This window comes from Carettochelys insculpta, chromosome 4 (genome assembly GCF_033958435.1).
Source record: "Carettochelys insculpta isolate YL-2023 chromosome 4, ASM3395843v1, whole genome shotgun sequence".
NCBI lineage: Eukaryota > Metazoa > Chordata > Testudines > Carettochelyidae > Carettochelys > Carettochelys insculpta.
In genome coordinates, this window is record NC_134140.1 from 108,500,606 (window position 1) to 108,517,360 (window position 16,755).

The window sequence follows — 16,755 nt, forward strand, 5'->3', positions numbered from 1 at the left end:
TATAGATAGTGCTAATATATAGTAAGGACCATCTTTTTTGCTCTCATTCAAGCTTGCTTAACCACACGATTTAAAGTTAAGATCTGTCTGTCCAGGAAAGCACTTACACACATTTAATTTTAAACATAGACCTGTTAAAGCATAAAAAACACAATTGGTAATAAAAAACAGAATTACCTTTCCATGACATCATATTTTCTGAGCTATTAATCTTTTCTGTTAATAGTCTCATCAAAAGTAGTAAAATGCTTCAATAACCTAGAACGCATTCTGACTCTTATATCCGCATTAGTTCACTTAAATTGAGAGAGAACATTGTAAGATCTGAATGCGTATTCTGAAATACTTTTATTTTGGGAATTAACTTTTGAAAAATTAATGATATAATGTTCAGAACAACAGTGGTCAAAAATATCCAGTTGGCAACATAGTAAATAAATATTGGAATCAATTTTTGGACATGACAGTTCAGTTATGAAAAAATTAATCCTCATTAGTTTCGTGTATTGGAAGTCGCAGGTGTAGGGGCTGATGCAGGCGTCTCAGGGATTCTTCGGTCTGTAAACACAAGAGAAAATCAAATGGAGGATGGTAACAGAGAGATAGCCAGGCTAGTCTATATACTATCAAAACAAAAAAGCAGTCCAGTCGCACTTTAAAGACTAACAAAATAACTTATTAGGTGATGCTCTTTCGTGGGACAGTCCCACTTCTTCAGATCTTAGCCATACCAGAACAGACTCAATATTTAAGGCACAGAGATCCAAAAATGGTAATCAAGGTTGACAAATCAGAAAAATTATCTTCAATCTGAGCAAATCAGAAAGCAGAGGGGCGGGGGGAGGGAGTCAAGAGTTAGGTAAAGCAAAGGGAGGATGTTTGGTTGTCCATAGTTATCCCTATCAGTCATCCCTACTTTGTACCTTCCTTTCATTCTCTTGCTAGTCCTTTTATGTAGTCAGGTCTTTTGCATAAGACAACACTAACCTTATGACACCAATTTCCAACAATAATCAAGTGCAGCCATTGGTCATATAATTCTAGGAATTACCATCCCAAAACAATTCCTGCCATCAGTGAGTTAAATCTGTCAGGCAACAGACTGACCAACAGGAACTGCAGTTATACAGATACATAAACATCTTCCTTCCAGGCAACTCAATGTGTAACCCTGTGCACAGTGTCTTTGCCTAAGAACATTTATAAAGCCCATTTCCTCCAAAAGCAGAATTGATATATGTGCTCTAGCATAAATTGCAAAATTTACACTCCAAATTAGTGTCAGTGAAATTACATTTTGAAGTCCCAATGTTGATAAAAGGCACTAGTGTGAATCCTACCTAATTTTCTTTTTAAAGTTAATGTCATCCATTCACTAAAAGATCATGATCAAAAACCCACTAAAGCCAAGTGAATATTTCTATTTACTTTAATAAGGTGTAAAAAAGAGTTCTTTAATACCTCTGCCAGTGCCTCTTTTAACTTGTTGTACCGTTCCACATCAAAGTGCCGGCTTCTGGATTTCCGGTAGAAATAATGGAGGAATTGCCTGTCTTTAACATCTGGGTAAACACAATCCTGACAGACAGAAAAAGGATGCAAATGTTTGCGATTTGCGGGCAGGCAGAAGATTAGGAGTGCAAAGACATTTGTACAGACTGAGTTAAATCTAACAAACACACATAAAAAAAACCCTAAATCCATGACAAATAAATGACCTTATTTTAGACCAGCCGAGCACTCTCAGCTCTCATTGGAGTCAATGGGTGAGACTGTCAGAGCAGACTGAGGAGGAGGGGCTTTTGATTAACTAAGGCTTCTTTGAAAATCCCAAGTAATAGCAACCTCTGAAAAATCAGGCTATTAATGTACACCCCAATCAGAGCTGCTTCCACCCTCCTGAAAGTCAACAGCAAGAGGAGCAAAACTCATTCACAAATCCTGCTCTCAACAAACTAGCTGAGCTCCAAATCCCAGCATTCTTCCCCACCTGATGTTTCATATTTACCATAGGTTCCACATATGCAAGTATTGGACATTCACCAACTACGTTCATATCAAACAAAATAAAAATGCAGGTGTGCGTTATTGAATATAAATCACAAAAAGGCAGGCAAGTTATTATCCAACTATGTGTTTTAGAGGAGTGGTTCTCAGCCAGGGGTACGTGTACCCCTGCGGGTAGGTAGAACGCTTCCAGAAGGTACACTAACTTGGCATTTCTCAACCTTTTTTATGAATAAAAAAATTGGAGTTATTTTATGTTCATCTAATTTTTTTAATCTCTTTTGCACAATCATAAGTACGATGGCAAGTTTATTGCCTATACACAATTTCTTCCAATCAACCAGTTACGAATAAGTTGTTTAAGCAAATGTGTTGCAATGGTAACAAAAAATGGTGTGTGTCTGAAAATTGTAGGTACTGGGTACTTTATAAAGAAAGATTGAGAAACACTGCCTTAGAATACATTGTGGGACCCAGACATAAAATGAGCACACATGTATGTGCCTTTGGGTTGTAAAGGAGTTGATTTCCATTTTAACATTCTGCATTGTCCATGTTCTGGGATTTTGGTGTTCAGGAACTCTTTCCCCCTTCTCTTAATAAGCCTCATTCCAAATGGTGGCTTGTTTGCACATCCAAGAGCAAGAAAGGAAGTTGAGCCACTTAAGAAAACTCTGCATCTTACACAGGGACATAAACCAAGGTTCTCATACTGTGGATTGGAACCCCAAAGTGGGTCATCACCCCATTCTAATGGGGTCACCAAAGCTAGTGTTGGCCCTGAGGCCTAGCAAGTCCAAAGCCCAAACTCCATCACCCAAGGCTAAATTTACATACCTCCTCTTCCCATCCCCAGCTCTTCCCATCCCCAGCTCTTGAGCTTCCGCTTTGGCCCCTGGCTTGGGGCAGTGGGGTACAAGTGGTGGGGCTCAGTCTTCAGTCCCTCCTGCTGGGATTGGGTAGTAATTTTTGTTTTCAGAAGGGGGTTATAGTGGTAGGAAGTTTGAGAACCTCTGAAATGAAGTAAAGATCCTCAAAGGGAAAAATTTCCAAACCATTTGGCCTCCTGCATCAAGTGACATATGAATATCATTAAACAAAAAGAAACTCATGGATCTACCTTCTTGGCCCACTATTACGTTGCATTCCTTGACCAGCCCTGCTTTAGGACTTGCACTCTCTTTATGGAGAAGTATGCAATACAGTTACCCTACAGCCCACATATAAAGAATTGAATGAAGGAGGACATTTTCCACTTCTAGCATCGGCCAACATCTTCCAGTCACTAATTACACATAGAGTTTTTAAGTGCAGTTCAGAAGGGCAGCTTGCCTGTGAGGTACTTTATAAACAAAGTTCCTGCTTGAGTGCCATTCTACAAAACACACACAAGCTTTGATGTTTAAATACAATAATTTATTAAGTAAAATTTAATTTAAATGATTTATTTAAATACAATAATTTATTATGAAAATCAGTGTAATACTAACCTCAGACATGTCTATAGAATGGGACTTACCTGCTTAGTAAGTACAAAATAAGCATAGAATGCCAGGGCACTCCCATAAGTAATAAAATAGGTGACTGGTTCCATTATATCCCATGAATAGACCCACCACGTGAGCCAGGCCAGGGCTCCACCTTGAGTGGATAGTAGTGCTAAGCCAAGCCAAAGGAGCCTATTGGTTTTTGCATCCGCACTTGTTGCGATTCTGGCTTTCATCTACGACAAAGAAAGTTACTCATTCAGCATGTGGAAATTGATTTCATATGTTCCTCAGACACAAAGGAGAGACCATACCTCAGTATTAGAGTTGTAAAATCCCATTTAAGTCAACCGCTTATGTTTAACCGGTTAACTAAACGGGAGACGTGGGGAGTGCCCAGGGCAGAGAGGCCTGCTCCGGCTGGACAGGAGCACACCTGTCCACAGTTAACCATTAATATCCCTACTCAGTATATACACTTTCTTCCTGGATCAGTGTAATCCTACTCACTGGCAGGCCTTCCCTGCCCAGAGAGGCTTTGCATTTAATCCCTGCATGGAATACCTCTGGCCTTCCATCCACACCTTCACTCTCTACCACTTGGATTTGCATGCATCAGCTGATGTTGCCTGATTTTTCAGGCTGGAGCTTTTACAGCAGCAGAGTTTTCTCCTTTCAACATGAAGTTTGTTCCCATCCTATCAGGTTCTTACTAGTGTCTTCCTCCTTACCATCCCTACATGTCACGTGAGCTTGTCCTGTCTTAGATTCACCATGTTTACCCTTTCCATCCTAACTTACGACCATCATTAGTCAGACCCATTTGGCTGATATGGTGATAGCTTTGTAACAGAAAAACAACACTGTTTTTTAATTCACTCACCATTTGTTGTGACATGGCAACATCACTCTGGACACACAGGTGAACAACCAGGTTCAGGCAAAGTAACCTGGTGGCAGTCCAGGGTAATGCCAGCTCACCATAGTTTTTCTCCTGCTCTAGGTGTTCTCAATTACATAAGACAAGCAAAAGGAAAAGGCACTGGGTTGGAAATAATCCCGTCTCTGGATTGGCTATCACCAGCCTACCTGATGTGGAGGGCTTGCCCCATTCATTCATGCCATGAGATGTCACGTCATGGAAATTAGTCAAGAGAAATTTGGTTTTATATTTAAAAAATCTTTCCCAACCTCCTCAAGAGGTGCTAGCTCTTCCCTCAGGTGGTCCAGTTTCTGAAGCAGTTCTCTCTCTCTCCTTAACTGGTGATCTTCTAAATGAAGGGCCACGAATAGTCTATGAACCAAGGATTTGACATCTTCTGCTTCAGCAGCATGCTCACTACTTGACTTTTCTGAAAAAAAGACCATGAGAGAGATGGTGGGTGAGGCAATGTCTGTTAGTGGACCAACTTCAGTTTGTAAACATTTCCAAGCTACATACAGAGACCTCAAGAACACCTCCATGTATTCTTGAAAACTTCTCTCTCTTCCCAACAGCATTTTCTCCAATAAAAGATATTACCTTTCCCATGTTGTTTCTCTAATATCCTGAAACTAATATGGTTAAAAGACTGAAAACATGATTGTCGTGAATAGGAATTAAAAAAATGTCACTGTCTACAGAGTATATGTATGTGGTCATAAACTGAGTCTGAAAGGGGAAATGAAACTAGACTTCTTTTTTGTGGGGATTGCCATGATCTTTTAAAAAGACAAAATACACCTTGGAACAGATATAACTGGATAATTAGGTACATTAAGACTTCAACACACCTGTGGTTCTTACCTTTTACAGGGACTTGTACACTGTAAGTTATGTTGTTTATTACAAGTTTGAAGTCATTCATCAACAAAACTTCCATCAATGCTGTAGCAGGGACCTTGTTACCATCTGCAGGAGAAAACAGAAGGCTTACATCCTTCACACAAAAATGTGAAGTAACAACAGATAAAACTGCCTTTTAATAAATATTACATTAAGTTTGGAAACGGACAGTGTGCAGCTACAACAAACTAAGTGCTCTGAATGAATATGCTTCGTAACAACATTAAGCCAAGGAAACATCACCTCAGATATTTAGCATGTGCCCGTATTTCATTTGACCTGATGGGCATAACTCATTATTGCCAGTAGCCTCCCTCTTATTTCAGCTTAAGGAGAGGGACACTGTCAGGATAAAGCTACATTTATAGATTCTCTTTACCTGTAGCAAGACTAACATTTTCTCCACTTTACCTAACACTAAGTCTTGTTTACTTTTAACTGTTACTTTTGGCATTTGATTTTGTTCTGGAAAATTAAACTACTTAGATCAGAATGAGAAATGTTCTTGTGGTTACTATATAGGTCTCTTACCTCAGGAGATCTAGCTCCAAACATATTGGGTGTGTCTACATGAGCCCCTCCTTTCAGAAGGGGCATGTTAATGGGGGAGTTTGGAGGATGCTAATGAGGCGCTGCCAGGAATATGCAGTGCCTCATTAGAATAATGGCAGCCATGGCGATTCGAAAGTGCCTCTTTCGAATTGTTCGCTGCCTGTGTAGCCAGGGGCCTTTCAAAAGGACCCCCCAATCTTTGAAAGCCCCGTCTTCCCAAAACAAATGGGATGAAGGGGCTTTCTAAGATTGGGGGGTCCTTTCAAAAGGCCCCCAGCTACACAGGCAGTGTGTAATTTGAAAGAGGCACTTTCGAATCACTGTGGCCACCATTATGCTAATGAGTTGCTGCATAGTCCTCGCAGTGCCTCATTGGCATCTTCCAAACTCCCTCATTAACATGCCCGTTCTGAAAGGAGGGGGCTCACGTAGACACACCCATTGAGGAACCCAGGTATGTCAGAGTTTCTGTCTGCCTGTTTTCTCTTCAGCTATGTCTACGCTAGAGGGTTTTGTTGACAAAACCTGGGGAGTGTCCAGATTCCCAAGATGTTCTGTCAACAATAAATTGACAGAATGTAGCACTTTTGTCAACAGACATATCCCGTTTCCCACGAGGCAGAGCTCTATCGAAAGAATAGACAGAGCTCTATCGACAGAATGCTCAAGGACCTGATGGAAGAGATACCTGAGCCATTAGCTATCATCTTTGGAAAATCATGGGAGACAGGAGAGATTCTAGAAGACTGGAAAAAGGCAAATATAGTGCCCATCTATAAAAAGGGGAATAAGAACCATGCAGGAAACTACACACTGGTTAGTTTAACTTCTGTGCCAGGAAAGATAATGGAACAAGTAATTAAGGAAATCATCTGCAAACACTTGGAAGGTGGTAAACTGATAGGGAACAGCCAGCACGGATTTGCAAAGAACAAATCACGTCAAATCAAACTGATAGCTTTCTTTGACAGGATAACAAGCCTTGTGGATAAGGGAGAAGCAGTGGATGTGGTATACCTAGATTTTAGTAAGGCATGTGATACGGTCTCGCATGATATTCTTATCAATAAGATAGGCAAATACAACTTAGATGGGGCTACTATAAGGTGGGTGCAAAACTGGCTGGATAACCGTACTCAGAGAGTAGTTATTAATGGTTCTCAATCCTGCTGGAAAGGTATAACAAGTGGGGTTCCTCAGGGGTCTGTATTGGGAACGGTTCTGTTCAATATCTTCATCAACGATTTAGATGTTGGCATAGACAGTACGCTGGTTAAGTTTGCAGATGATACCAAGCTAGGAGGGGTTGCAACTGCTTTGGAGGACAGGGTCAAAATTAAAAATGATCTGGACAAATCGGACAAATGGTCTGAAGTTTAATAAAGACAAATGCAAGTGCTCCACTTAGGAAGGAACAATCAGTTTCACACATACAGAATGGGAACCGACTGTCTAGGAAGCGGTATGGCAGAAAGGGATCTAGGAGTTATAGTGGACCACAAGTTAAGTATGAGTCAATAGTGTGATGCTGTTGCAAAAAAAGCAAACGTGATTTTGGGATGCATTAACAGGTGTGCTGTGAACAAGACACGAGCAGTCATTCTTCCGATCTACTCTGCACTGGTTAGGCCTCAGTTGGAGTATTGTGTCCAGTTCTGGGTGCCACATTTCAAGAAAGATTTGGAGAAATTGGAAAAGGTCCAGAGAAGAGCAACAAGAATGATCAAAGGTCTAGAGAATGTGACCTATGAAGAAAGACTGAAAGAATTGGGCTTGTTTAGTTTGGAAAAAAGAAAATTAAGGGGGGACATGATAGAGGTTTTCAAGTATCTAAAAGGGTGTCATAAGGAGGAGGGAGAAAACTTGTTCTTCTTGGCCTCTGAGGATAGAACAAGAAGCAATGGGCTTCAACTGCAGCAAGGGAGGTTTAGGTTGGACATTAGGAAAAAGTTTCTAACTGTCAGGGTGGTCAAACACTGGAATAAATTGCCTAGGGAGGTTGCGGAATCTCCATCTCTGGAGATATTTAAGAACAGGTTAGATAAATGTCTATCAGGGATGGTCTAGACAGTACTTGGTCCTGCCATAAGGGAAGGGGGCTGGACTTGATGACCTTTCAAGGTCCCTTCCAGTCCTAGCATCCTATGATTCTATGAAAGCCAGTCTGGACATTCTAGGGGGGCCCCCTGTCGACAGACAGGGCTTCCAGACATCAGGCAGCCCTGTCTGCTGTGTTTCCACTTGGCCATTTTGTCGATTGAGCAGCCAGGCAGTCCAGCTGCTCTCTGTAGACAGACAATGGATTGCTCTTGCGATCTGCTTAGCAGTTTGGTCATGATCTGTTGACAGAAGTTTTGTCAGAATATATCTTCTGACAAAAACTTCTGTCAGCAAATCGTTGTAATCTAGTCATAGCCTTACTTGGAGATAATTCTGTTAAATTCTCAGAAGCTAAAAATGTTAGTGTTGTTTTGGATGGAGAAGGATGCCACAACATAAAACTGAAGACCTTAGAAATTCTACATAGGGACTCAAGGATTATTGAGAGATTGTCAATGCTTCATTGAAACTACTACATTTCCCAAATTATGTTTAAAACCTCAAAAAGTGCTCAAAGGCACTAGTTCTAAACAGGTAAAATCTGAAGTTTCTGTTCCAACTGGGGCTTAAACAAAATTAACTCAAAAATTAATTGTTATTAATCACGGTTTTAATCACATGGTTAAACAATAGACTACCAATGGAAATATATTAAATATTATGGATTTTTTTACGTTTCCAAATACGGTATATTGATTTCAATTACAACAGAACACAAAGTGTACAGTGCTCAATTTATATTATTTTTATTACAAATATTTGCACTGTAAAAATGAGAAACTCAATGGTATTTTCATTCACCCCAGATGAATACCACAATTTGTTATCAAAGTGCAAGTTACAAACGTAGGGGGTTTTGTTACACAACAGCACTCAAATTAAATAAATAAATAAATATAGAAAACCCCACAATGTTTAGAACCCACAAGCCCCACTTTGTCCTACTTCTTTTTCAGCCAAATCACTAAGAATAACAAGTTTGATTATGTTTATGGGAGCTAATACAACCACTAATACTACTTGCTTTTTATTTACAATGTCATCCGAAATTAAGAATAGGCATTTGAACGGCACTTTTGTAGATGGCATTGAAAAATATTTATGTGCCGGATATGCTAAACATTTGTATGCTCTTTAGTGCTTTGGCCTTCATTCCAGAGGACCTGGTTTCATACCAATGACACCTGTCAGAAACATGAGGCTGAACTCCTTGGGAGAGATTAGTATGTCTCCTACTCTATATTTCATCATATATTTCATGTTATAGCTGTCTTAGATGATGACTCAGTAAAGTTCATTTTACGAACACTCTGCCTGCAGATTTGACAAAATACAAAGGGTGCGTCCACACTTGCATTCCTCTTTTGAAAGAGGCATGCAAATGCGGTATAAATTTGCATATTTGGTGTCTCATTTGCATATTCTAATTTCAAAAGAGCTTCTTTCAAAAGAAGAAAGCCAGTGTGGATGCTGCTCTTTCGAAAGTAAACCCCATCTTCCAAAGAACCCTTCTTCCCATTAAATAAAGGCTTTCTTCTTTTGAAAGAAACTCTTTTGAAATTAGAATATACAAATGAGGTGCCAACTATGCAAATTTAGACCTCATTTGCATTTCTGGTTTACCTCATTTGCATACCTCTTTCAAAAGAGGAATGCAAGTGTCGATGCACCCAAAGAGAGTACCAATGTAAGATTTCTAAAGCTGTGTCACTCAGCCCAAGGTTTAAGAATCTGAAGTGGCTTCCAAAATCTGAGAGGGAAGCGGTGTGGTGCATGCTTTCAGAAGTCTTAAAAGAGCAACAACTCCAATGGGGAAGCTACAGAACCCAAACCACAGAAAAAGAAAAACAGCCTTCTGCTCGAGGCATCTGACTCCAAGTGATGAAAGGGACAATGTGTAGGTGTGCGCTGCTTTGGATTAGTATTGAGCAGAACCTATCCTTACCACAGATAGACGCCCTCTGGAAAGGTGATGGAAGAATGAATGAGCACATGAATATTTATCATATGTAGCACATAAACTTGCAGCGTGAGCTACAATAGTGCCACATGAAGTACTGGTCTGCCTTTCACGTGATATTATAAACATGAAGGAGATAATGTTATCTTCTGCAAATATAAAATGACTTAATTGAGCAATTGACTGAACAAGAAATAGGACTCAGAGTCATAGGCTCTAAAGTTTTCCATTGTTTTATTTTTTATGAAATTATTCTTCTACAGAATTTTACATTTGCATGTTCAACTTTCATCATAAAGAGACTTTACTACAGTAGTTCTATTAGGTGTACTGAAAAATACTTTCTTGTTTTTTACAGCACAAATATTTGTAATAAAAATAAATATACAGTAAGCAGTCTACTGTTGTAATTTAAATAAATATATTTGAAAAATGTAGAAAATATTTAAATTAAAGGTATTCTAATACTGTTTAACAGCGTGATTGATCATCTGATTGTGATTAATTTTTTAATCACTCGACAGCCCTAGTTGCAACCTATTTTAAAGATTCTCACACTTCGATTCCTCAAGGAAATAGTCCTTTAGGCTTCAAAAGGGAATGTGCAATATGAGTAGAGATTACAAGACTAGGCCCTGGATTTTTTTTTGTAAAGTTGAAGGAAAGATTTTTTTTTAAAAGTCAGATTTATGATGCAAAATAATATACAACCTTGATTATAGCACTGTTACTATGGCTCAGTTTCTCTAATTTTATTGTTTGAAACCAGAGTGTCAACCAGTGGAGGAAGACAGCTGAAGATGGAGTCTCCTTTCTATGGGGAGGGCTGACTGAACTGTCAGACCCCGGGCAAGGTGTGTGCGGTGGGTAGCTCTTGACTCTCTGAAGAGGCTAAGCCTCTGACTAAATGGATGGGGTGGGGACAGCCAGGCCACAGTGCTGCCCAGAGTGCATTTCCATCCCTCTGCCACCCTTACTGCTGGCAGAAGGCTCAGCACTCTGGCAGTAATTCAAAGGCACCCAGGGCTCCGGACACTGCTACTGCAACAGTGGCCAGAGCCCTGGGCCCCTTAAAATTGCTGGGCCCCAGGGAAACTGCTCCCTTTGAAACTCCCCCATCCCCAACCTCAGCAAAATGCGTAACACACATACACACACAAGGGAAGACTGACACACTGCAAGTGCAAAGTCCTTCTGCTTCTTTCCCCTTTTCTAATTGTTCCTCTTTCTCATTCTCTCCCTCTCTCTGTTTTTACTTTTCTTCCTAATTAGGACTGCTTTCTAGCAGAGACAAGACAAGGAATGGTGTTTGGGTCTGTATAAGGCTTAGGCTATGGTTTGAGTTAGAGGCTAGATCGCAGCTTGAATTTCATAGATTTTTTTTTCGTTGCTAACCAATGATACTGGTTTCCTACAAATTATTCTCAGCTAAATTCCTGTGGTATCAACTATTCCAGCAATATATCTGCCATAGTGAATGGTGGGAACCTTGTGAACATCATTGGCTTGTGAGAATTCATCAGCATCTAAACCAGAATGAGAAGATGGGTCTACCACTGAGAAGGACCTATCCCAGAAGCAGCAATGATAGTCACAGAGAAGTAGCCGTGTTAGTCTGTATCTTCAAAAAACACACCAACAGTCATGTAGCACTTTAAAAACTAACAAAATAATGTATTAGATGATGAGCTTGTGTGGGGCAGACCCACTTCTTCAGACCTGGAAATAGGATAGACATGGAGATTTCAGACCAATTCCCTGCCAAAAATGAGAGGGACTCAGAAATCAGAGGGTCTGGCTCTGTCCAGTATCTGCTTTTTGTTTCATTTTTTAAGACAGATTGCTGTTTTTAAATAGCTTCTCTCCCTTTTGTTCTGGTGTTTGTATTCATGTCCAATTGCTTCCAACTTCCCAATCTCCTGTTCTGTTGTTCCACTCCACCACACTCCCACTAGCATTGTTGACTTCAGTTTCCTTGTGGTCTACCGATGGCTCCCATTTTAGGAAAATACTTAATCAAAAGCTTACGTCCACTGCTAATGCATATAAACCAGCGCTTAAGTACTCTGCTGAACTGCACCTGAGATAGACTGCTCAATACATAGGGAAGGGAAAAGGTCTGAGAACGAGGAAATCTGTGCTCTGATCCCAGCTCTGACACTGACCAGCTGTTTGACTTTACCTCCTTTTCCCTATTATTGAAAGGGAATTGACATTACTGTTTGCAGACTCTTGGCTGAGAGGTGCTATACGTGTGGGAAAATACAAATCTACCTCCTGTCTTAGCATATTGCAGGTTTTATTCTGCCATGCTACAGTCTCAGACTTTCCATCTGTTTCCATGTAAGCCTGCTGTAAAAGGGAAGTGCAGGTGTGGACTTCATTGGTACTTTGTTGTCTGGATCCATTTGGCACTTATTTGCTGAGATTTCTATTAATGAGCTCAGGAAGTTGACACACCAGCTGGCTCTCCCTACACACTCTGCATGGGTAGACTGACAAACTGGGAGCCCTATCATTTTCAACCAGAAAATGTGAATTGTGCACATTAACTCAGTTTTTCAACATTTCACAAATGTCACCTTAATAATTTACATATAAATGAACTTCAGTAGCCTTATTAAAATGACATTTAGGAAAACAATACTTTAAAAAGGAGCACTAGTTTGAAAGTGACAAACAGGATTTATTTTCATATTTAATGCAGTATTGGGATGTATTAATCTATATAATGGTTTATTAACTGAAGGAAAATAGAGAGAACTGAAAGCCTGAAAAACAGCCATTTTCTGTGCAAGACAATTTTCCCTACCTTTGATCATACTGCAGGTGCAGAGATGTCAACCAAAAGCTTTTACTTTTCTAAATTTATACAGTATTAAAATGATAACCATAGAAAATTAAAGTAAATAAGCCAATTTTGGTTAGCTTATTTTTTTAAACAAAATATACAGTGTTAGAGTATTCTGCTTTCCTTAATCTAACAAAACCAGGAGAACTATCTGCATTTAAAATCAAAGCTTCTTAGGATATTATTTGTTTTTAATATTATATAGTCACACTTCAAAATGTAATAATCCATAGTGTTTGGCTAACACTTTTCAGTATAATACTCATTTCACGATACAGTAGATACAGACATCATCATTCATTGTTACAGTTTCTTGGCATTTGAAGGTATGCAGTGAAGATTAACAATGCTACCACTCTTAAATAAATGCAAAGCAGATACTACATCATACAGTATGTTTCTACTATCCTTTGTAAAGTTAGCTAAACTTCTTCTAGAATTGGACATCTGCAAAATGTGGCCTTATAATTTCTTATTGAAATAACATTGTGTCAACACAATAAATAAGTGTGAAGCTTGAACTGAAGCTAGCAGAGCTTGGTTAACATTACACTTTTGCAAGGGATAGGACTCTGCAGACAGTTATGTTTGTAAGTGTAGCTATGTAGTCTCCAAGAACATCAATAAGACTCCATACTGGGGTAGCTGTACTCATAGATTCACTTTCTGCAGGACCATACCTTGACTCAGTTGCTTGCAAAGATGGGGGATATTCCATATCACCACATAACGTATCACGAAACCTCATGCATATGGCCTTGTTTGGACAGTTCTGCAGGTAGCTATTTATCCCTAACCCATGTAAGATGCTTGTAGGGAATATGAGAAAATGTTACAGAAGATAAAATATAGTCATTGCAAATGACTGTATTTTATCTACATGCTCAAATAGACAATTGCATTCATAAAATCCATCTATATGCTTCATGGATTCAGAAGATAAAAAATATTTTAAGAGGTAAAAAATCAAATTACAAATAGGACATTAACAGCCTATTTTACAGTTCAAGTGTGATATGCTCTTTTGCTCCGGAAAGAAGAAAATCTATATTCCCTCTTATACTTGTAGAAATTTATAAGTGGAAATATGCTGCTTCAGTGATGACAACATTCTCATAGTAGGAGCATACCGCATTAGTGACAGGGTAGTTCTGGTTGAAAAGGCACCTTCATTATAAACTTTACTTTTCAGGAGATTATAAAAAAAGTTTCTGGCTCAAAAGCACACAAATTCAGCTCAAAGGTATGTCTTCCATTAGAAAGTTTGCCTAGTTTTATATTACACAGTGTGAAAAATAAAAATGTCTCATTCCCAGTTCAAAATCTACAGAAGATGCACATTCCCATAACTACCAAGCAATTTTGTGTTAAAGGACTGTAGAGCTCATAGCAGTCTGTGTTACTAGGGTGAATAGTTTGTTAAATTAAAGACTGGTAGAGAAATAGAGATACACAGCAACATTTTCAAAAGCACCCCAGTGACAATTCAGGTTCTCCTAAGGGCAACTCATCTACAGTAGGCATTGATATCCAAGTCAGGTGTCTGGAAGAATCTGTCACTCATTATCAGAGGCTCTCTGCTCTTCGGGGCTTGGTGATTTTGTTTTTAAAGGATTTATGCAGTCTATCCTCGGGACAACGAGTTCTACGTAGAGTGCCCTTGATCAGTACCAAGTTTTAGGGCTGCTTCAGTGCCAATGATACTTCCACACCCAGCCTTTTATTAACACTGTCTTCTCTGTGCAGGACTTTGGTATTGCTTATTTACTAGACAGAGAGTTGACTAAGGCTGGTTTGCCTTTTAACAGGATTCTAGAGCTTGTCTCCTCAGGACCTCATGGGACTTTCACAAGTTGCTCCAGAAGATGAAGCTTCACCATTGTTAGCTGTGACTTACACATTCTTGTGGAGAATGACAGGCTCAGCAGACAACAGATCCGCATATATAGCTCTCCTAACTAGATGAGCTATTTTTGCTCATCTTTTAGGAGAATGAGGACATCACCTGAAACTGCAAGTACACCAAGTGAAGTAGCCTGTACAGGGGAGCTGTTTAAGGAAGGTGGGGTTATCCTTTTATAGTCTAGGCCTCCACAACATCCTCCAACAAGGATTACCACAGACTGACAATTTTTTCACACAACTTAGAGTCGACCTGTCGTACTCTTGCCTGCGAATGTTGAAGACTATAAGAGGTCCAAAGAAGAATGAGATAAATTCATGGTGGATAGGTCCATCAATGGCTAGTAGCCAGACTATAGACCCTGTTTGCCAGAAACTGAGAATGGGTGACAGAGGACAAATCAATTGATGATTACCTGTTCTGTTCACTCCCTCTGGCATAAGCCAATATTGGAAGATTGAATACTGGGCTAGATGGACCTTTAATCTGATCCAGAATGGCCACTGTTATGTGCACAGCAGTCTAATCATCAGTGCTCAGTCCAAACAGGTCAATATTGATCACAGCAATCTTACACTGAATAATCAGAAGAGTGCTGAATGTTTGTAGAAAAATTCTGGAAGGGTTTAGTCAAAACTGAGAACTAGCACACTGGACAGGCTGCTCTGTTCTGCCTCATTGCCCGGGTAGTAAGCAGGAACTTACTCAAGAGGGAAGGATAAGGTCACTCTATCCTGCCTATTTAAGGCTGGAGAATTGCATTTGATAGACTTCATGGAAGACGAGTTTTAAGGAGGTATGTGAAAGAAGCAGCTTAGCACAGACAAAGAGCAAGTGTAGAACTTCCAGGGTGCAGATCAGCATGGAAGAAGGCACTAAAATAAAAAGAATGGTTCAAGGCAAGAATCCCTGGGCTGAAAAAAGAGATTTCTCTAGCATGAGATTAAAGAAGAGTCACAAGAAAGAGCATGGTGTTGTGCAGAGCCTTGAAAGAAAAGAGAAGTTTCAACCTGGTGAGAAGTCCAAGAGTAGGTAATGAAGGAATTCAGAAATTGGCTGCTAAGGAAGATAATCTTGGGCAGCAAGATCTTGAATTGATTGTAGGGTGTGATGTGGGAATTAAGGTGGTCAGAGCAGTTCATCTTGCATTAACCTGAGCAAGAGACAATAAAGCCACTTTGGGACAAGGGCTTGAGGAGGGATAAACTAAAGAGGAAGTCTCTTAGACGCATACAGTAAGAAGAAAGAGAATTTTGCAACACACTGGACATGTGTGGTGGAGGAAGAAGAGAAGAGGGTCTAATACAACACCGAGGCTGCAACAGGGATAAAAGTGAATTGGTAACAGAGAAAATAACATGACAATACTTGTTTTCCTTGTTGTGAGCTGTGTTACCCAGAGAGAGATAATTACAAAAAGAGACAGGATACGTAGAAGAGATTGTGGCAAAAAGGTACAGAAGCATGAGAGGTCGCCAAGGAAAAGTACATATGAAATTGAAGAAAACAGAAGCAGCAGGCCAATGGCAATTTTTAATTCATTAAGGTGTTTTAAATTTGAAAAACAAAGTCATTAACCCACTCAAAAAGTCCAAAATTGGCTTTTTGCTATATACTCATCTTTGCACAAGTCCTTAAGAAGTTCTATCATTCAGAGAATGACAAGAATTCAGCTCTCTGTTCCACGGTGCTTTTGGTTTCCAGAAGAATAGAACTCATTCAGTTGTGGTTGCAGAACAGCAGAAGACAGAGTCCTTACCATAGAAGGAAAAACCTAAGACCCCAAGAAAATGAAAACTCACCTACTGTTTTCTTAAGTCATCACCAAACTCTACGTCATACTTCCAGAAACACTGATAGGCACAGCTAGTCACATGGAGAGAGGCTCTCCCTCAACCCAGTGCTGTGTTCTTAAGACTAGCAGTAGAAGTACTAGGAAAGCTGGAAGGTACCCATTCTATCATTAAAAATCACTGTTTAAAAAAAAAAAGGATGAGCTTTTTGGAAAATGTAGCACAGAAAAATACTAGATCATAAGAAGGTTAAATTGATGGGATCAAATTTTGTATT

The 16,755-nt window shown here is 39.6% G+C and overlaps 1 protein-coding gene across 2 annotated transcripts in view; it reads right to left on the reverse strand.

The window, feature by feature from the left end:
- Positions 1–341: 341 nt before the first annotated feature.
- MCUB (mitochondrial calcium uniporter dominant negative subunit beta) overlaps positions 342–16,755 on the reverse strand; it is a 74,730-nt gene continuing 58,316 nt past the window's right edge. Inside the window, exons 4-8 of one of the 2 annotated variants that reach the window (XM_074993451.1) lie at positions 5,281–5,385; positions 4,686–4,846; positions 3,527–3,730; positions 1,462–1,578; positions 342–558 (exon numbers count right to left, since the gene is read on the reverse strand). In XM_074993451.1, coding sequence (XP_074849552.1) covers positions 484–558; positions 1,462–1,578; positions 3,527–3,730; positions 4,686–4,846; positions 5,281–5,385 — 662 coding nt within the window. In that variant the 3' untranslated portion in view covers positions 342–483. The remainder of the gene's footprint in view (positions 559–1,461; positions 1,579–3,526; positions 3,731–4,685; positions 4,847–5,280; positions 5,386–16,755) is intronic. The other variant, XM_074993450.1, reaches the window with a different exon arrangement.